General features: G+C 36.1%; 3 protein-coding genes across 5 annotated transcripts; 2 read left to right on the forward strand and 1 right to left on the reverse strand.

Annotated features, from left to right (window-relative positions):
• Positions 1 to 1,909: 1,909 nt before the first annotated feature.
• LOC105109927 (serine/threonine-protein kinase HT1-like) lies at positions 1,910 to 9,829 on the forward strand. Of its 3 annotated transcripts, none has more exons than XM_011004798.1 (16): positions 1,910 to 2,365; positions 2,446 to 2,560; positions 3,655 to 3,740; positions 3,836 to 3,937; positions 4,558 to 4,612; positions 5,569 to 5,679; positions 5,966 to 6,016; positions 6,247 to 6,422; positions 6,501 to 6,608; positions 7,349 to 7,422; positions 7,558 to 7,733; positions 8,091 to 8,186; positions 8,318 to 8,398; positions 8,561 to 8,614; positions 9,106 to 9,240; positions 9,315 to 9,829. In XM_011004798.1, exons 1-16 carry the CDS (start codon positions 2,187 to 2,189, stop codon positions 9,393 to 9,395), a joined length of 1,680 nt encoding a protein of 559 aa, XP_011003100.1. In that variant the 5' UTR covers positions 1,910 to 2,186; the 3' UTR covers positions 9,396 to 9,829. The 3 variants fall into 3 exon arrangements, with proteins under 3 accessions (XP_011003100.1, XP_011003101.1, XP_011003102.1); XM_011004799.1 differs by having other exon boundaries at positions 6,250 to 6,422; XM_011004800.1 differs by having other exon boundaries at positions 2,274 to 2,365; positions 3,655 to 3,686; positions 3,826 to 3,937.
• On the forward strand, positions 6,024 to 14,481 carry LOC105109926 (mechanosensitive ion channel protein 6-like). Its single transcript, XM_011004797.1, has 6 exons — positions 6,024 to 6,173; positions 11,004 to 12,517; positions 12,695 to 12,818; positions 13,220 to 13,513; positions 13,597 to 13,799; positions 13,889 to 14,481. The coding sequence occupies exons 2-6, from the start codon at positions 11,064 to 11,066 to the stop codon at positions 14,175 to 14,177; spliced, it is 2,364 nt and encodes a 787-aa protein (XP_011003099.1). The 5' UTR covers positions 6,024 to 6,173; positions 11,004 to 11,063; the 3' UTR covers positions 14,178 to 14,481.
• Positions 14,482 to 15,903: 1,422 nt separating this feature from the next.
• LOC105109928 (HMG (high mobility group) box protein with ARID/BRIGHT DNA-binding domain-containing protein) lies at positions 15,904 to 18,962 on the reverse strand. Its single transcript, XM_011004802.1, has 6 exons — positions 17,972 to 18,962; positions 17,783 to 17,861; positions 17,528 to 17,690; positions 17,324 to 17,422; positions 16,344 to 16,708; positions 15,904 to 16,187 (listed from the first exon to the last, which is right to left on the reverse strand). Exons 1-6 carry the CDS (start codon positions 18,121 to 18,123, stop codon positions 16,056 to 16,058), a joined length of 990 nt encoding a protein of 329 aa, XP_011003104.1. The 5' UTR covers positions 18,124 to 18,962; the 3' UTR covers positions 15,904 to 16,055.
• Positions 18,963 to 20,139: the final 1,177 nt, after the last annotated feature.

Below are 20,139 nucleotides of genomic sequence, written 5' to 3' on the forward strand. Positions count from 1 at the left end.
ATTAAGATAAAAAAACTAAAATAGAAAAAACATGGAAATTACACTTTATCTCTTAAAAATACATAAATTTATTAAAATAAATGAATTTATTTTATGTTTTTATTTTTATCTCTAAACAGTATGTTTACACCAAGCAAACACAATGTATACATGTTTTTTAACAGGAAAACTTAATTGTTTTGGATTTTTCCCTCTCTTTGTTTTTTTTTTAAAAAATGTAAAATCAACCCTTGTATTGCCACTTTTCCAGCCATTTCGTTTAATTTTGAAAATTTTTTTATAAAAATAGAATGTCAATTCTTTTTAGTTTTTTAAAAGAAGAAACAAAAACAAAAAACAAAGCTGGACCTTAAGAAATTTGCCAGCAGTGTCGCTTGCAATAGAAACAAACTCGGATCCCCGGTTCGTGCGAAGAAAGAGAAGGAGAGCAGCTACTGGTACAAAAAAGTGTTCACTGTTCTTGAACGATAATCTTTAAGCAATGCCGGCCTTGAATAGCAAAAACCAGGTCCGGCTGCATCTGGTGGAAATTGCGAAGCAATTGATGGGTGGTTCCATGCCACAAACCGAAAAGGCACTGCTAATAATCGACAGCCTGGTGAGTGATGACTCATTCTACAAATTATTTTATCGGCCACATGCAATAAAGAAAGGCACCTTAATTCCCATTGGCATACATATCTGTGTGAGTCGAGTGGAGAGTCGAGGCGACTGAAGAAATTTATTGGCTCGGAGTGGAGGTGCTTCATGCCATCAAGTATCAATATTATCCATGGAAATAGACCTTTTCATATTCTTTCTATTTCTTCTGGGGTGATGCAGAGATACACAATCTTTTTATTGAGATCTTTCTCTTTTTTAATTTATAGTCTGTTTGTGATTGTAGTGTAGTGCTTCAAGGCAATCGTAATTTAAAAGTTGTTTGATTTTTATTATTATATTCATTTTAATTTGTAATAAAAACTTGGGTTCAGGAAAAGAAAGATTACAACTTATAACTTCCTTTTAAAAACATGTTTTTGTTCTTAGACTATGTCTATAAAAACAATTGCAATATCATTTGATAATAATAACTATATCATTAAAAAAATATTTTTATTAGTCAAAGAATATCCTTGAATTAAAAACTAAATTTCCCATTGAATTATAAGATATTATTTACAGCATTTCAAAATATATAAAACTTTATTTGTATCCATTGATAACAAAGTTTTTGTCCGTGACTCGAGTTTTCTTGTTAATAATTTTTTTTCCCCTTATGCTTGATTGTATCTTGGTATTGATTTTTAAATTTATAAATCTATGCTAACTTAATTTAAATTTAACTCATGCTCAAATAAATACACTTATAATTTAAAAATTGGACAGGAAATGAAAGTTTGTTTTTGAAGATTCTCTCATTATTTTTTCAAGAAACAATTGGATGCCTAGAGATACTCTTAAATCATAGTTATTAAAAGCCTAATTGTTTTTTTTGTTTTAAAGATTTTTTTAAAAAATTATTTTTTTATTTACTTTAAATTAATAATTTTTAGTATTTTCAAACTATTTTAATGTGCTAATATTAAAAATATTTTTTTTAAAATAAAAAATATTATTTTAATATATTTTTAATAAAAAAATAAATACTTTAAAAAATAACTATTATTACTCTAGACACTATCAAAATTTTATTTTTATATAATTTAAAAATATCATCTCCACATCAATATAATTCATTGAAAATAAATAATTTTTTAAAAATAAATTTACAAAATAAAAAATTAATTATGCCTCTTCAACGACCATACGAATACCAAAAGGTTCTAATTACTTTTTTTTATAATAAAAAAATAATTTATTTATTTATTGGTAACAAAAACGTGAATCAAAGCGGTGATACGAGCAACAGCAAAAGGCATTGTTAGAATCCACGTAGATGCGCGCTTATGGCTGCGCATTATGCCATCAATTAACGTCTTCAGTTTCTCTTAACCTCTACTCTAATCATGTTTATAAATTACTCAATAAACGGAAACAAAGCGAGAGAGAGAAATTGAAAGAACTAGACAGGGCACTGCTAGCTACTCTCTTTCTTCATACAAGCAATTTCTCTACTTAAAATTAACGGATTCACGTGCTCGATCACCAACACCATTGATCCCTTTCAAAGAAACCACTCGGCGTTTCATTTTTCTCTGTCTTGAATGGGAGACACAGAGAGTTGCAGCAGCAGAGCTGTAGATTTCGTGCCTCGAAACCAGAGGCAAAAGCTTGATGTTTTTAACGAAGTTCTCTGCCGGCTTAAAGAATCGAATAACGAAGAAGCGAGTCTTCTTGGCTTTGAAGACGAACTCTGGGATCATTTTTGTAGACTTCCTCCTCGGTAATCACAATCGGAATATTCCTTTCACCACAATTCCTTTTTGTTATTTTAGGTTTAATTTACTGATTTTTTTTTTAAAGATATGCCATGGATGTGAATGCGGAGAGAGCAGAGGATGTTATTATGCATAAGAGATTGTTGCAGATGGCACATAATCCAGCTACTCGGCCGGCAATTGAAGTGCGACTTGTTCAGGTAGGAAGACGAAGATTCGGCTATGGATTCCTTACTGTCTTTTAATTATTTTCTTTTGGCTTGTGTGGTACTCTTTGATATTCTTCTATTATTAATTGGCAGGGTAGACGTGTTTTATTTCATAAAAGTTGCCTAAAAAATAATGATTATCCTTTTTTGCACGTTTCTTGCTGCTCCATTTTGATTTTATGTTCCAAGTTTTAAAATTACAGTAAAACGGTAAACGGAAAAGTTTTGAATAATTTTCTGGATAATCAAATCTCAAATATTAAATAATTTGCCACGAGAAATAATATAGAAATTGTTTAAATAGTTGCTAAAATCAACCTAAATAATGAAACCTAAACCAAATAAAATTCTGAAATCTAATTAAAAAAGAATTTGAAAATAACATCTTCTAATTTGAGATGAATAAATTTCTGAATAATCAAATCTCAAAATCTTGAATCATCTGCTATGAAAAATAATAGACAAACCATTTAGATAATAAAACTTAAACCAAACAAAATTCAAGAAAGTAATATGAAAAGATCTAGGAAAATAAAGAAAATTCTAAACATTTTTCATGCTTAATTCGAGCAAGATACCGACCTCATCTAATTACTACTAGCTAAACCACTATAGAACTAGGTCTGTAGAATGCGTTGATAAAATTTCAGCATGATCAATAATAGAATTAAAAATTATGCCCTGTTTTTGTCATGATGCTAATTCAGCGCGTCCAGAATAATTCTTGGACTTTTGATGCATGTCATGCATCATAAAAGGTTCTGGATTAACAGTGCAATTCAGATAAATCAAACTGTTAATCTATTTTCCTGAACATGCTGAATTTTCATTCACAATGAAACTAATAATTTTGACTTTTGTGCGACCAAATTTTCCTGGATTTCTAGTTTATATTTGATTCATTTAGAAGATGTACTGTGATTTACTGTTTTAAGCTTCCCTGTCCTTTACCCTGTTTTCTTTGACCGTACTTCTTTGAAAATGGTGACATTATTAGTTTTTCATTGCTGCTTTGATTACAATTTGAGTGTGCGGTTAAAAGTTCATTGCTGGCGAATCTCACCTTTCATATATTTCTTATGCAGGTTCCTTTTGCATCTGATGGACATTCTGGTGATTCGGAAGATTCAGAATTGCAGCTTCAATATTTTGATTATCTTGGCAAACATAGGCATGGCTATGCAAATATATTGTTTGGATTTGCATTCCTCTGTGAAAATTTGCAGCTATTGATTTCTTACATTCCTCTCTTTCTTTCATATTCAGCATTCATCCACCACCAGCCTTTGGTTCATTATCTGATTCTGAACTTCTTCATAAATATCAGGATAAGGATATCACAGTGATTACCAGGCCACTTTGCTTCCGGTAAATGTTCACTTGATTCTCCAGTCACTTGATTTGATTTCCTATCCTGTAGTGATGTTTCCTTATTGCCCTCCCAGATTAGGCTATATTCTGAATCAACTTGAAGTTTTCAGACATTAGGGATGAAATTTGAGGAGAAAAGAAAAGAAAAGGAAAAATGAGAAGTGTGGCTCCATCAAAATGTTTTCTTGTATGTGTGATGTTTGAAGAAGATGGCTAGGGTATCCAGGTGCTTCTTGATGCAACCAGCCCCACGACCATTAGAATTAATGAACTGGTTGTTTATTCATGTGTTGCTAACTCATGTGATCAGTAGCATTAAGCATTTAATGTTAATGATACTGGCAAGTTGCCAGACTTCTGCATTATTAGGAGTAGTGAACTATGAGGTTGGGATTTTCTATTTTGGGTGATGCATATAGGATGGTAGATGTGTTGCTTTCTTCCCTTTGTGTTCCTTAGTTGTGATAATCCTTTACTTTCTTTGAATGGGTATTTGTGCTTAGACACACAATATCCATTGTGCTATATGCCCTTTGAGGCCAATCCTTTCATTAGCTTCTGGCAATGCCTTTTAGTTCTTGTTAAAATAACACTGCAATGCTTCCATGATTTTGTAGGCTGATGCATGAAATTACAATTTCAACTAATGATAAGCCAAAACTCCTGAGTCAGGTAGCTGACCTCTTCTAGTTTCTAAATCATCCGTGGATGTAATCTGTGTTTTATCAGTCATGGTAGGCATACTGTTGACATTCTCCAATGAGCATTGCATACATGGGATATATTCTATCCTTGTTTTAGCATCTTTTATTTTGACATCTTCTGGACACGGGTGCAGGAACAGTCTTCATATATAGGAGGCATCTGATCTCAGATTTATTTTGTAGTACAAAGTTGACATACAAGAAGAGAGAACTTTACATCATGATTTGAAGGATGAAGTGTGCATTTCCATGCATTGTGTTACAATAAGTGGAGCAATCTTACTGAAACATTTGTCATGTAATTACTTGATGTTGAAGTATCTTCTATAAACCATTCTTTTCTTAATACCTTTCTTTAACTTCTATTTGTGAATCCATCTATAGCTTTATTCATTCCTGTCTCTCAGTTAATTCATCTGACCTCAGACATTTTTATTGTTTTCCTAGATCATTGCATAATTTGATGCTTTCTACCACCAGTCAAGGCACAACTCCTCTCTATAGGCTGCCTCTCCTCTTTGATCTTCTTTGCTAGCAGTCACATGGATCTCTCGATGACACATGTCTATTCGCATTTTTATTGTAGTGCCAGATCATTGCACAAGTTCTGGTTTATTTTCTGATCTTCTTATAATTCAATACTTTCTACCACCAGTCAAAAGAGATTATTGCCTCTCCACTTTGATGTTCTCTGCTATTAATCACATGGATCTCTAGATTCTAGATGAGATATGTTTGTTGTGCCCTTTTGTTATTTTTCAAATTCACTACTTCACATGGGTACATCCGTTATTTGAAATGATGTCAAAGCTTCCTGAATGACTTGCATTAAGATATTCTAAGTGCAATGGCGCACTCTGTATAATATTTTGTTTTAATTGACCTAGCTAAATAAATTATGCTTTTCTATTTTTCAATTTTCAGCTTACTTCCTTACTGTCTGAGATCGGGCTCAACATTCAAGAAGCTCATGCCTTTTCCACAATAGATGGCTACTCCTTAGACGTGTTTGTTGTTGATAATTTGGCACCTGAGGTACTGCGCCCATTTTGCCCCACCTTAGTATAATCATTGGATTAATAGTCGTTTAAGACCGTTGAAGTGGTTTTCAAGATTCACTGTTCAGATTGTATGATAACAGTTTTTGATTTGTTACCAGTCACATTTCTTTGTGGGAAGCCACATGTTATACGTCTAAATCAGTGTTTCTTTAACCTTTTCATTACAAGGTCATAAAAAAAAAACCTAAGTGGAATTCTAAATTCATCTCTTATCTTCTGATAATTGTTAAGTCATGACTTAGTTCCATAATTATTTACAGGACACAGAGCGGCTTAGAAGCATGGTGTTTAAGGAAATTCCAAAAATCGAGGTAGCCCTTCTACATGCTACTGGTATATTGCATTTAATGCTAGTGATTAATTTCCAGTGAGCTTATGGCTTGCTGTATGTTTTGTTTAGGGCTTTGTTTGTTCATGGTTATGTTAATGTATGTTAAAATGGTAAACATGTAACACTAATTGTCATGAACTTAGTGCTGCTTTAATAATACTCTTTAAATGATTCATCTGTTTATACTTGATCAGTTGAAGTGCTGTGCAGGAGGATGCTGATTCGAAGTCACACGCAGTTTATCCTGTTGCGGAGCAAGATCAAATAGGAATCAGTCTTGTCTCTAATCTCATGAATGTCCCTGCTGATTCAATTGATGTTTGGGAAATTGATGCGCGGCAATTAATATACGAGAAAAAAATTGCAAACGGATCCAGTGGAGATCTGTGAGTTCTTGTCATCTTAAGACCCATGATCTGTTCTTGTATGAATGCTCTTTGAATTGAATGATTTACCTGAAACAGGTATAAAGGCACCTTCTGCAGTCAAGATGTTGCTATTAAAGTGCTTAGGGGTGAACATCTAAACAATAAACTTCAGAGTGAATTTGATCAAGAAGTCTTTATCATGAGGTTTGTTGTATTTTTGGTTCTTTATCTACCCATCTAAATGCTTACAAAATGCTCTCTGAAATTCTGAAAACATTTGCAGTTACAGCTGGAACTTCAAATATACCAGTGGAATCATGTTTTTATACTGGAACTAGATCCAAATGTAAATGTACCAGGTTGATAATCCTGACAATTTTGAAAATTTAATTATTGGATGAGCTGTCATGATTCCTAACAAATATTTTCTGTAGATGTTTTTTTAGTAGTCCAAATGTCCCAAGAAATGCAATTTCAACTCACAAATAGTAAGCAGGGGGTTATGCTTTCTTGTGTGCTGAAGAGGTCATATCACATTTCATGTTTTCATGATGTTGATAAAATTGATTGACTGGATGGAGGCATTTCATATTTTAAAGCGGTCATCTACGTAAGGGAACAAGTGAAGTAGCTTTTTAAAATTCTCATGTATTTCGTGTGGCAATTTAGAAATTTGTTCACAACGCATCATATGTGATGTTTCCACAGTATCAAGTTCTGGAATCTCTCTTGTTATCTTATTTTCTAGCAATCTCTGGTCCTTTTTCTGTCATGGGAGCAAGGATATTGCATTTAAAGTGTTCTCAGTGTTTCATTTCTGATTAGTGAAGTCTAAAGCACTTAGTTGATTCCCTTAGGGATCTTAAACAAAAAATAAATGTCGCCACTGCATTCTTGCATGGATTTCTTCTCTGTTGCCCTTTAGACTCCTTTGCAATTTGCAGGAAAGTTCGTCACAAGAATGTTGTGAAATTCATCGGTGCGTGCACCAGACCTCCAAGCCTGTGCATCATTACAGGTAATTTTGAACAAACTCATGGCTATATGTGTTCCTCCAATTATTGGTTTGTAGTGTAATTTTAATAATGCGCACATGAATGACCCACCTATTTCAATGTTTAATAATTTTCTGTTTGCAAATAACCCTTCCCAGAATTTATGTCTGGTGGAAGCATGTATGACTTTCTGCATAAACAGAAGGGAAGTTTAAATCTTCAGTCTTTACTACGAGTAGCAATTGATGTTTCCAAGGGAATGCACTGCTTGCATCAAAATAATATAGTACACAGAGATCTGAAATCTGCCAATCTCTTGATGGATGAAAATGGAGTAAGTGGTTCACTTTTTCAGTATTTAATTTACAGTCTTGCCAGTGTTCCTGTTTTTGTTTTTTCTCTTCCGAGTTCTGAAACAGCAACAGTTTCAGGACTCAGAAGACAGTACTTTATACTTATCAACTGACCACCATCTTGCATTCAGTTTTAAGCGATGTATCAACATTTTCTGTTTCTCAGAACTAAATCATGTTTCAAATTGGAAAGCTGCAATAACTGGTCAAATCCTCTTGAGAGGAAGCAAGGCAGCCTTGTGAATCAGCTTTTTCTATAGTAGAAAATAAGTTTACATCTTTGCTTTACTGGCTATGACTACTAGTGTTTCTTAAAGTTTCAAAAATTTGGCTAGCAGGTAGCTAAAGTTGCTGATTTTGGTGTTGCTAGAGTGCAAGATCATTCTGGTGTGATGACAGCAGAAACTGGAACCTATCGCTGGATGGCTCCAGAGGTTGGTGCTGTTGCGCTGAATAAAATGGCTTAGTGAATCACATGATGATTATTGATTAAAACATTTTTATGCATTCGGTTGTTTCATCATGGCTCCATAACATATGTTTCCTTGGTGTTCGGTTATATAAGGTTATTGAACACAAACCCTATGATCATAAAGCTGATGTTTTTAGTTTTGGCATTGTGCTCTGGGAGCTGCTTACTGGAAAGGTAACACCACATTCTCTCTGTTCTGTTAGAAGTAATGAGATATTCTTCTTGTTCATATGTTTAGTTTTTCCAAATTGATATTTTGTTTTATATAAGTTCTACAAATGTATGATCACTCAGATTTCATGACAATCATATATGTTCTTGTGAATGATATCCCAGCTTCCGTATGAGCATTTGTCTCCATTACAAGCCGCAGTCGGTGTGGTCCAGCAGGTAGTCCTCCAAGATGCCTTTTCTTTCTGCTTCAGACGGGATTTTAGTTTTCCATTCAGATAGAAACCAGCCCGTCTTTGGCTTTGTCTGTTAACTGCCAAGCTGCTTCTCGACCAACAGAACCCTGTGCCTGGTATAAATAAAGCAAGACCAAGCACATGACTAAATGACTTTTTGGTTAAGTGTAAATCTCGTGGACTCATTTTAGGAAGTCTCAAAGCTTGTCAAATAGTCCCGTGCTCCAATCATGTTTTTTAATGCCTTGCATCAAAATTAAGACTGGTGGGGGAGGGTGTCAAAATTTTAGTTCAATCAGCAATCCCGGAAATAAAAAGATCAGGACCTACTAAATTCTTCTTATCATCATCCTTTGTGATCATGCTGCTTGGTGGTAATGTGATCTGATGTCATAGAAGCATATTTTGAGCTCAAATTGACCAAGGGACTTGCTAACCACTAATAAAGAGCCGTTGTCCTGACATGGATTTCAGGGTCTAAGACCATCAATTCCAAGCCATTCACATCCCAAATTGGCGGAACTGCTTGAGAGATGCTGGCAGCAAGACCCATCTTTGAGACCTGATTTCTCTGAAATTTTAGAGCTTCTACAGCAGTTAGACAGGATGGTATGTGAAAGATCTAAAATTTCTCCATATTATATAGCTGTAGACATTTATAAACTCATCTAATCTCGGAACAGGTTGCTGATGAAAGACAGGACAAGGAGAAAGGAAAGTCTCCTAGAAGAGTTGTAACTGCAATTAGAGGAGACTTAGGGTGATGCTAGAAGTGAATATTTCATCCATCACAATGCTTGCTTTTGTTCAATCAGGGTTTGGTGCTCTTCCTTGATGAATACAAATACAAATACGTCTACATACACACCTCGTCGGTACATATATAAACTGTTGGAGATAAGCACTTATGTTCCCTAACCTTGAAGTAGAACTGTTGATCTTATAGTTGCTCACCAAGTGTAGAGCTTAGCTTTAGTTTGTGTTGTCCTAGCTCTAGGGTTGTGTCGGTTTTCCGCCAGCGAGGGCGTAGACATTATGGATGAAGTGTTCAGTGAACTGCTAGTTCTTTAGAGCTAGGTTTTTTTTTTTTTTTTTTTCCTGTTAAAAGCTTTGGAATTAGGAGTTACTGCTTTAATGAATTTCAATATACCTTCAAGGAGTGATAAAATCTAAGACAATAATTTAAAGCTTCGGCATATATGCCAAGGAAAAGAGCACTGTTAACTGAAAATGTTCTTACGCCTCAAATGCAGAGCTTTCCCTTTATTGGTGCTTGGTATCTCTTCCTTGGGCACATTCCAGCAATGGAAATTCCCTCTGTAAACCCCAGGAAAAATTCCCCAGCTCTTGACAGATGAGAACTGATGGTGGAAGAATTTTATGTCGAGAATATATTAAATGAAACGCATACATGAGAGAAACTACATGTCATCTCAAGGAACAGAACTGATTGATTGCTTAGAGATTTGTTTTCAGCGCCCTAAAATCCTAGAGATTGTGTGATGCTCTTAGAAATTGTGTGAGTGTGTGTGTGTGTGTGTGAGAGAGAGAGAGAGAGAGAGAGAGAATTAAAAAAAAAATTAATGGGAGAGAATTTTTATTTTTTGGTGGGATTAAATATGATTTTTTGTCTACTTTCTGCGATTCTCTTTCCTATGTTGTAAATTTCTCAGTATTTAATGTTAAGCAAATTTTTTTCATAAAATCCCATCGAACTGAAAATCGAAACCCAATTTCATAACACATTTAGCTATTGCATTTATGAGATTTGCTAATGAAACATAAGATATCCATTTAATGGTTAATTTTTTTCGGTAAATGAATTGTGCAAGACTGTAAAATTAGCATCACTCTTCCCATCTTGGCCGCTGGCATGTACAAAAATACCGATAACTGGGAAATATAAATATTCCAGGTCCCAAAATCCCACGCCTAAAACGTTCAAATTTTGCCAAGCAATCTGTTTTGAAATTCATGGGTGTTTCAGTTGAATCAAATAAGAAATAATATTAATCAAATATCCTTCGTCGTCTTCTTTACTTTAAGACTTCAGCCGACCAGGGTGCCTGCACGAGTCTCAGGCCAATTAAAAGTAGCACAGAACTCCATGAAAACTTGAGAAGGGCATGCGATTAGAGGTTCACTTCTTTGGCAAAGCCAGAGCCAAAAGAAGGGAATGTATGCCAAAAAACGAATACCATGAACGTGTAAACTGCAAGAGAACAAAATAGTTGATTCCAACACAAATCTTGCCTTTATTCTCCAAATCAGTAGCTTCCATGAGCATCAAATAGTGTAAGCTAAAAATAATGCTGCACTATCAAAATTCGAATCTTTCTCTATCGATTACTGTAGTTTACATGCTTAAAAGTACTTCATATCAGTATTTATTACCCGCACGAGGCCTTGAAGATCTCCCCAAGGATCCTGTAATGGAAGACCTGAGAAAATCCCTGAAATCTTATGGTACTCAGGCTAAGCAACAACCAGAGCACCTAGAAAAAGAAAAACAAGCTCTACTTCACCATGGCAGCGATTGTCACATTGCCCAGTTCTCTGGTTCGTTTGGCCAGGATGAGGAAGTTATTGTCACCGTCGGCAATATTGCTGATGTTTCTGACAAAGAAACCACTATTGCTTCAAAATCCTGCAGTGGAAGTCCAAGCTGGAAAGCTACAGGGTCAGCAAAGAAATTCAAAGTGTCGTTTGAGGATGTAATTCATGAAGCCGTCCGGGAAAGAAGAAAGGACTCGCACCAACAATCTTTCAGTGCTCTTGAGCAAAATTCATGGATGTTAGTCGTGAACAAGGTGAAGTCCAGATTAATAGACCAGCCTGAGGAACACTATCAAAGAACTGAGAGAACGGAGAACTCTGATGGAGCTTTGGGTGAAGAAGATGACGATGAAGACGTCCCAGAAGAATATAGGAACATAAAACAAAACACGTTGATAATGCTGCAATGGGTGAGTCTTGTTTTAATCATAGCAGCCTTAGTTTGTAGTCTGTCGATTCCTGTATTAAAGAGGCAAACATTGTGGGATCTTTCACTATGGAAATGGGAGATAATGGTTTTGGCACTTATCTCTGGTCGTTTGGTTTCTGGTTGGGGAATTAAGCTTGTTGTTATCTTCATCGAAAGCAATTTTCTTTTGCGGAAACGGGTTCTATATTTCGTTTATGGGTTGAGGAGAGCTGTTCAGAATTGCCTCTGGTTGGGTTTGGTCTTGCTTATTTGGCACTTGACTTTTGATGACAAGGTTGAGAAGAGTAAGAGCAAGATATTGCTCTATGGGACCAAGATTCTGGTGTGTTTCTTTATAGGAACATTAATATGGCTTTTGAAAACCCTCCTTGTGAAGGTTCTTGCTTCATCCTTCCATGTCAATGCGTTCTTCGAACGAATCCAGGAGGCTCTGTACAATCAATATGTAATCGAGTCACTCTTTGGTTCCCCATTTCCTGAACGGCAAAGCATCAAGGAAGAGGGAGGGACAGTCACCGAGGCTCAGCAAATAAGAAATTCCGAGTCTACCAGTCTCGGTCCTGGTGATCTCAAGGAAACTCTCCTTGCAAAGGAAGGTCGTGGAAAGCTACAAAGATGCACCACGGTTGGGAAGAAACCTAGATTTTCTAACACGACGCCTAACAAGAAAGATGAAGAGATTTCAATTGACAAGATGCAAAAGCTAAACCATTTGAATATATCAGCTTGGAATATGACGAGGATGATAAATATCATCCGCCATGGTGCCTTGTCTACTCTAGATGAGCATATACTTGATTCAAATATCAAAGATGACTATTTACTGCATATCAGAAGTGAGTGCCAAGCAAAAGAGGCAGCCAAGAAAATATTTCAAAAGGTGGCTAAGACAGGAAGCCAGTAAGTTAATTTGCGTATTTTCCCTCACTGTCAATCCATATCATCTCCATTCAAGCTAACTGACCATGATGCTGGCATGGATAGATTCGAAGAATTTTCCTCTCTTATGTTTGCCTCCTGATATATATTTTTTAACGGCCATTCATCTGATGTTTTGAATCTGTGTCTTTCTATTAGCCAGATTTACCTTGATGACATGACTCGCTTTATGAATAAAGAAGCAGCATTGAAAGCAATGCATCTCATGGGAATAACACGCACGGATGAAGGAATAAGCAAGTCATCTCTCAAGTCCTGGCTGGTAGTTAATCTCTACATTTATTGTTTGGCGTACTTTGATCATTGGATGTTATTGATTTATTGCTTGCTTTTGGACATGGTCCGTGCTAGGTTTAAAAAACCTGTATGCGATTTTATCAAATCAAAGCAATCGTATAAGCTAATTTGACTAGGTTGTCTGCATTAAAATTTAATTTGATTTTTTTCAGAAAAAAAAAAAAAACAAAATAACATGAATTTAACTCTTTCTTTTAATCTTAAAATGTAGCCGTTTTGAATTAATTCGGTCAAACCAGATCAACACTTTCAACCCCTAAACCGAGTCTTCAGCCTTGTCATGTGTCGGGTCAAGATTTGTAACTATTCTTCTTGATGTATTTCAAGAGAACGCAATGAAAGAAACTTCCTTCACCTTTTGTTTAGGTTAACGCATTCAGAGAGCGAAGAGCACTGGCATTATCTCTCAATGACACAAAAACAGCAGTCGATGAACTTCACAATATGCTGAGCATCCTCGTCAGTGTCATTATTCTGATAATCTGGCTCATTATACTTGGAATTCCAATCTCTCACTTCCTAGTCTTCATAAGTTCCCAGCTTCTGTTGGTGGTGTTCATCTTTGGAAATACCTGCAAGACCGTGTTTGAAGCAATCATATTCTTGTTCATAATGCACCCATTTGACGTGGGTGATCGCTGCGAGATCGATGGAATCCAGGTATACATAATAACCATGTCAAAGCATCTTTCTCGACATGGCAGTGTTTAACTAGAGTTGACTTATGTTTTTTTGAGCTTCAGCTGAGAGTTGAAGAGATGAATATATTAACGACAGTGTTTTTGAGGAGCGATAACCAGAAGATCGTATATCCCAACAGTATTCTAGCAAGCAAGCCTATCGGTAACTTCTATCGCAGTCCAGATATGACGGAGGCAATTGATTTCTCTGTCCACATCTCCACTCCGATGGAGAAGATTGCTAGCCTGAAAGACAAAATAAAAGGGTATGTAATTATGCATGAAGCTCCACCTAGCCTTTTCCTTTTCGTAGTTAGATGCTAGTTCAAGGAAGCCATTTCTACAACCAATGCAGGTATGTTGAAGGAAACAGTAACCACTGGCATCAAAATTCAATGGTGGTCGTGACAGGTGTTGAGGACATGAACAAAATGAAGATGTCACTTTGGGTCACGCACAGGATGAACCATCAGGAAATGGAGGAGAGATGGGCCAGGAGAAATCTTCTCCTGGAAGAAATGATCAAAGTGTTCAAAGAGCTTGATATTGAATATCGCGTGCTGCCCTTGGATGTGAATATCAGAAACCTGCCGCCTTTGGTCTCGAACAGGCTGCCCTCAAACTGGACCACTTGTGCCAACTAATCAGTAATTGAAGAAAGACAGCATTGGATTGATGAGTTCCTAAGAGGAAAGATGGGATTCCGACTCAAGGTTTCAATAAAGATTGCCCCTACTCAAAGCATGTGAACAACATAAGTTGCTGACTCCATGTAAACTGAATGTAATCGATGTAGTTTGTGAATCATTGCTTTGTGATTAGACTAAATAAGTGCGCAATCTCATGGAGGAACACCCCTGATGTAATGGCGAGGTTTCCAACTATAAGAATGGTGTCTTTCTGCCTAGGAGAGCAAAAAAGGCAATGCTAATGCCTTATCTGCTGATATTATCAATCAAACAGTTGAATCTGCAAAGTGGCAAAGATCCACTCCAACCTTCAATAAAGACGGATCAAAATGGCCACGACACCCATAGCATGGAAAAGCCTAATAGAAAAAAATAAAACTAACTAAAAATATATTTATTTTCCAAAAAAATTCCTACACTAGTTTTTTGGATTTGAAACAACTCGTTATCAAGTTCAAATTATTCGAGAGATAGAACCTTGCGCCCAGACCTAGCTTAGCCAGATGTCTGCATTGAGGTTACCTTCCCTGTGATTGTGCTGGTTGGTCACCTGCCGATTCCTGTCAGTGTATCCTTGCTCAGCTAGCGTGCAGAAAGAGCAAACTTGGACGAGGAATTCCATTTTCCTTCGATGCAGCATATCATCCACCAGCCATATCAGTAGCAAGAGTAAAGCCCTGCAAAAGCAGCACTAATAGTATTAAAGATATGGTTTTCAAATTATCTTTTTGTAATTATTATGATTTCTTCTGAGAACGAATTACCCTAAAGTTTTGGAGAAAGATTAAAGAAGTTTCCATAGACCAAGATCCGAGGCTGGGTCTTATACCCTCAGCAGTTAAAGTGGGCGGCCTCCACCTTAAATCTGAGGAGGGGCCCTCTTTTATAATGTTAGAGAAATTATTGGTTCAACTGGACTTACAAGGCCAGTTTTCTGGGCCAGAAGAAGTATAGTTGCACTGTTTCCAGGGTACCCTATCTTTTCCGAGAACGACCAACGGTAATAATTTCTCAGGAGAAAACAATCTCATCCCATCATCACGTGTTTGGTGCACATGCTAAGATACTACTCACATTAAACCGCGCTAGATAGTTTGCTAGCGCTTCGCTGCATGCTAGATTATTGTTTCTAAATCATAAAATATGATGTACACGGGCTACCAGTATATTTTATAGAATAAAAAAAATTCACAACTCGATGTTATATAAAATAATAATAATAATAATTGTTAATTCTCAAGAATTAAAATAAATAAAATTAAAATACCAGCAAAACCAATTAAGGTTGTTAATACTCACAAGGAGAATCATGGACATAAAATAATCTAATAAAAGATAAAATAAAATAAAAAATCATATGGAAAAGATGAAAACACCCTTACAAACTAAACTTTGAATTGTTAAAATCAAGGCTAAACTTATCATTTCACTGTGAAAAAATAAAAAGACTAGAAATCCCCTCCAGTCCAATATTTTGGAACCTAAGGATATTTGTGTTATTTTACTAGGAAGAAATTAAAAGACTAAAAAGCATGTACTGTTTGCTTTCAATAACAAAGTAATTTTACTGTAAAAAAAATGTCAAGGGACTGAATTAGGCCCAATCAATTTCGAAATGACCATTCCATGAATCAATGTGTTTTTTGATTTTTTAATGATGATAGGACCTTTTAAGTTGTTTATGTTTAAAGGATTATATATGAAGAACATCTATGCAGTAATAATGGTTGTATTGAGCATCCATAACAATAGTTTACATCCACAGATAGACCGGAGAGTCAGATATGCATGCACTAGATTTTTTTTGGCATGAAATTAATTTTCTGGCTTGGGTCAATCCTGAACGTCTTGAGCTTTAATATTCAGCTCCCCTTCCATGGCTTGCCTGAGCTTAAGTTTCTCTTTGTACTCTTTCAGTTCTCTCTTGTACCTTTCCTTGTCTTTCAAGCCAATGTTTTGGTAAACCTGCAAAAGACACAATCGATTTGTCAAGAACTTGAGATGCTTCACTTTGGATCTTGAAATCTGAATTGCTAGAGGCTAGAAATGGTTTCACGTGAGCTGAATTACGGTAACGTAAAGAAGGCAATTAACAATGTTTTAACAATTCTGTGTTTGTACCATCCTCTCCTCTGCGCTGAGACTGCTCCATGACTGGCCTATCATTTTTGTAAACTCCCTTTCTCTATTGGGGTAAAGAGATTTCAGCTTATAGTGTTTCTCAGCAAAGAAGAAGTTGTAGCCACTCCTGTTGGGTTTGGGGTAGCTGGGATCCCCCGATCTTCTGCTTCTCCTCCTCCGTCGCCTGCGGTTGGGAGTGTATGGGACAATGGCACCATCATATTGAGGAATAGAATTAGACAAGTCCTGCTGGTCTGGATGGTAAAGTACTCCATGGAGAACCTCTGAACCTAATTGCACCGAGACCAGGTAACCACAATCAAATTTCCCTTCTATTGTCCCACTCGCCGAAAAAGACGAAGAGCCTGTATAGAAGATGAGATAAAAATTAACCTGCTCGTTAAGCTTGCAGATTAACAAAGCAAGGGGTAAGTTTTCAACTATAAAGCTCAGAGTCCACAGTTAAGGACAAGGTATGCCAGCTAGCCCTTTACTACATTAAGTCCTTGGAAAACTAGAGACCATTATTCCTCTAAGGCTACAGGAGTCAAAATCAAAGGGTTTTCCTTTCTGATAGATATTCATCACACAATCAACTCTAAGCAAGTAAGCTGCACACATAGACAACCAAAAAGGGATTTTCAGCACATGAAACATCATATACTATAAAAATAACATGGACTATAGCCACTGAATCATAAGATAAATGTAGCGGGACCACTAAGAAAAGAGAAAAGGAAGATTGAGAAATCACAAAAGTATCCACATTCGAATCAAAATACCAAAAATTTCGCCATCAATATCTTTCCTAGAACTGTAACTCAACTCATAAAATTGAATTATATACAAGATTACTATTATACGTGGAGTATAAATTAGATCAAACATTTGTGGTCTGATGTTGAAGCTCTATTTATCCTCTTACATATTTTTTTTTTCTATAAGCAATGAAATTAGGAGATTCACAAAACCAAACTCACTTTCGGTGGACCGATCAGGACAATCCCTTATGGGTTCTGGAGAATATTCCACAATAGCCAGTTCAGTCTTGCTTGAAGGGCTGCCAAGAGGAAATGCAACTGCAGAGTAAATACGCAGAGAGGAATCAGTTTGTAAGGGGCAAAAACCATATGACATGGATAAAACTTAACAAAGACAGAGCCAGGATAGTAAGTGATCATCACCTGCTGGAGTAGAGACTGGACCCTGGATCTTGAAGAAGTGGACCTGTTCGTAATGATAAAGGAGGCTAAAGTAGTGTTTCTTCAATACAAAAGAAGCACTTGTTGTTGTTGCAGAGAAACAAAACACAGAACCCACTTCCCTCCATTTCTTCTCTGCAACAACCTACACATGCATCATCCATCACTTTGAAAATGTCTTGCAAAAGAACTTGTCGAATTTACAGACCAAAATGATTGTTAGGAACAGAATCGAACCTTATCATAGCCACCCCTGTTAGTTGTCTCTACATATAAAACTTGCAAATCTAGCTCCTTCCCTCCAATCACAGGTATCCTTGAAAAAACACAGAGAGAAAGATCATCGTACACGGAAACATGACATGATCAGCCACGAAAGCAGTCGAGAAAGAAAGAAAGAAAGATGGGAGGATAAGGGAGGCTTACATAAATTTGGTGCCCATTACAAAATGAAAGCGCCTGAGAGTGTCCCAAAAAACAGAAGGGTCGTTAATAACATCTTCATGAGAAGCAAGAGGCACAGGGTAGTGCTTGTTTTCCATTCCAGCCTTGAATTTTTTCTTACTCCCCGGCGACATTTCCTCACCGCGCCAGAAAAACCAAGAAGAGGAGATTAATATTTAATAATTTAAGATTACCAGCTACACTTTTGATTCAAAAGCAACAGTGGCAACGAGGACTAAGGAAAAAACCATATGGCAAGATAAGAGAGTAATTAAGACTGAGCCAAGGCAGAATTAAAAGAAGAGTGCTGACGCGTGGGAGGCAACGGTTGCACAAAATTGGCCTTTTCTAGCATTTTGAATAGCCAAGTCCAACCGGTGATGAGAGAGAGAGAGAGAGTGAGCAGCAGCAGAGCCCCAATAAGCCAAGCCTGCCTTTTTTATTTTGCACAGGTCTATGCTTATTATTAAACACGACTACTTCGTATAGGATACTAGCAGTGTACTGCACTACTTTTCCTTCTCTCTCGTGTCAATCGAAGCCTGGCATATCTGCAGCTATGAGAGCTTCGACTTTGGTTCTCTATCCATGTAAGTGTAACGTTGACATGCACTTGCTTTACTCTGGTCTGATAGGCTCTTCTGACCATATCTTAAGGTACATCTGTATAAAGATACTATAGTGTATTGGGATTGGTTTCTAGTGCAGTCCAGTGCATTAAGCCGAGTACGACACAGTTACCTGAAGCATTCCTCTGCATTAAAAGCTTATCTCCCTCTATTTATGGTTCTAATCCTTCTATCCTCCCTGAAACCTTTTTGGGCCCTCCAAATATGAGCGAGCTTCCGCTGGTTAGGTTAAAGTTTTATATGGCAGGAAATATTTTGGACCTGCTAATTTCCAGGCATGAGCTGACTTCCCTATTGTATCAGTTACTATATGCTTTTATGTGGAGACATATTCTTGTTCATTTTGAAGAAAAATACATAGATAACGAAAGAGAAGACTAAATCCTAAACCCACCACGACATGAGTGATAGAGAATATTTTTAAAATGTATTTTTTTATTTTCTCTCTTTTTTTTCTTTGTGTTTATCTCTAATGAGTAGTTACTTTTTTTTTATTTTCACAAAAAATATTTAAAAACAGAATACTTATAAGTTAGTTTTCATGCGCTAAAATGTATTTTTTTTTTTTTCAGTTAGATTTGTGAGTCATCTATGGAAATGGAAAGTGGCATAGAAATTATCCAAGTACAGTGTATGATCATACCTTTATTACCATAAATGATACGGGCCTAAACTGGGGTGAAGGCCCATTATAAATGTATAACGGCTAAACTTCTTGGGCCCTAAAAAACATAATCGGAACACAACTGGAACATCCTGATTCGTTTTTCTTTGTAGATATATTTTTATATGTTTTTTAACCTTTGATACAAACATAATCGAAACACAATTTAAAATATTAACAGTGGCATCGTCGGCTCACCGTAACTAAATAATTATTTTGTTGGTTAAAAGTATAGTTATAGTTATTTTTTATATAAAAATATTAAAATAATATTTTTTTATTTTTAAAAATTATTTTTAATATCAGTCTATTAAAATATCTAAAAATATTAATTTAAAATAAAATAAAATTATTTAAAAATTATTTAAACCATGAAAGCAAACCAAAGTAAATCCTAATCCCGCCTGTATTAACCGGGGAGCTGTCGAAGCAAAGTCTAAGTCTGAGCAAGGTCAAATGATGACCGGGAACCTCTCCCGAGTTAATTTTTATTTTCAAATGAATTATTAAAATATTATTATTTTAAAAAAAAAGTTGACGTGGCCAAAGAAAAAGCTAGATGCTGGGCCGAGTCTTGTAACTGTAGCGAGAGAGTACGCTAAAAACGGAGGATGGACTACAGACCTCGAAGAACACGGGATCTTTTCCTACGTTTTCATCACGGAGAAGGTTTGTGGATGATGTCTCGTAAAAAGTCAAAACCATCAGTCTTGTCTTGCAAGTGAGAGCAGGTCGGGGCCTTGTGGAGAAATCACTATGTGGCTCCAAGCCACGATCAAGAGCCCAGATGTTCATGGAACCTGAATCCAGCCCGTTTAAAACTAATTACTTAGGTTGTGTTTAATATTATATTTAGA

This window comes from Populus euphratica, unplaced genomic scaffold (assembly GCF_000495115.2).
Source record: "Populus euphratica unplaced genomic scaffold, PopEup_1.0 scaffold236.1, whole genome shotgun sequence".
Taxonomy (NCBI): domain Eukaryota; kingdom Viridiplantae; phylum Streptophyta; class Magnoliopsida; order Malpighiales; family Salicaceae; genus Populus; species Populus euphratica.

Bases quoted from the DNA above. Each gene is read 5' to 3' on its own strand.
- LOC105109927 (XM_011004798.1), top strand. From the start codon at position 2,187: ATGGGAGACACAGAGAGTTGCAGCAGCAGAGCTGTAGATTTCGTGCCT. The intron at 2,366-2,445 runs GTAATCACAATC...TTTTTTTTAAAG, and splicing joins TTTTGTAGACTTCCTCCTCG to ATATGCCATGGATGTGAATG. The intron at 7,423-7,557 runs GTAATTTTGAAC...AACCCTTCCCAG, and splicing joins AAGCCTGTGCATCATTACAG to AATTTATGTCTGGTGGAAGC.
- LOC105109926 (XM_011004797.1), top strand. From the start codon at position 11,064: ATGGAAGACCTGAGAAAATCCCTGAAATCTTATGGTACTCAGGCTAAG. The intron at 12,518-12,694 runs GTAAGTTAATTT...TCTTTCTATTAG, and splicing joins GTGGCTAAGACAGGAAGCCA to CCAGATTTACCTTGATGACA. The intron at 12,819-13,219 runs GTAGTTAATCTC...CCTTTTGTTTAG, and splicing joins CATCTCTCAAGTCCTGGCTG to GTTAACGCATTCAGAGAGCG.
- LOC105109928 (XM_011004802.1), bottom strand. From the start codon at position 18,123: ATGTCGCCGGGGAGTAAGAAAAAATTCAAGGCTGGAATGGAAAACAAG. The intron at 17,691-17,782 runs GTTCGATTCTGT...ATGCATGTGTAG, and splicing joins ACAGGGGTGGCTATGATAAG to GTTGTTGCAGAGAAGAAATG. The intron at 16,188-16,343 runs GTACAAACACAG...TGTCTTTTGCAG, and splicing joins TCAGCGCAGAGGAGAGGATG to GTTTACCAAAACATTGGCTT.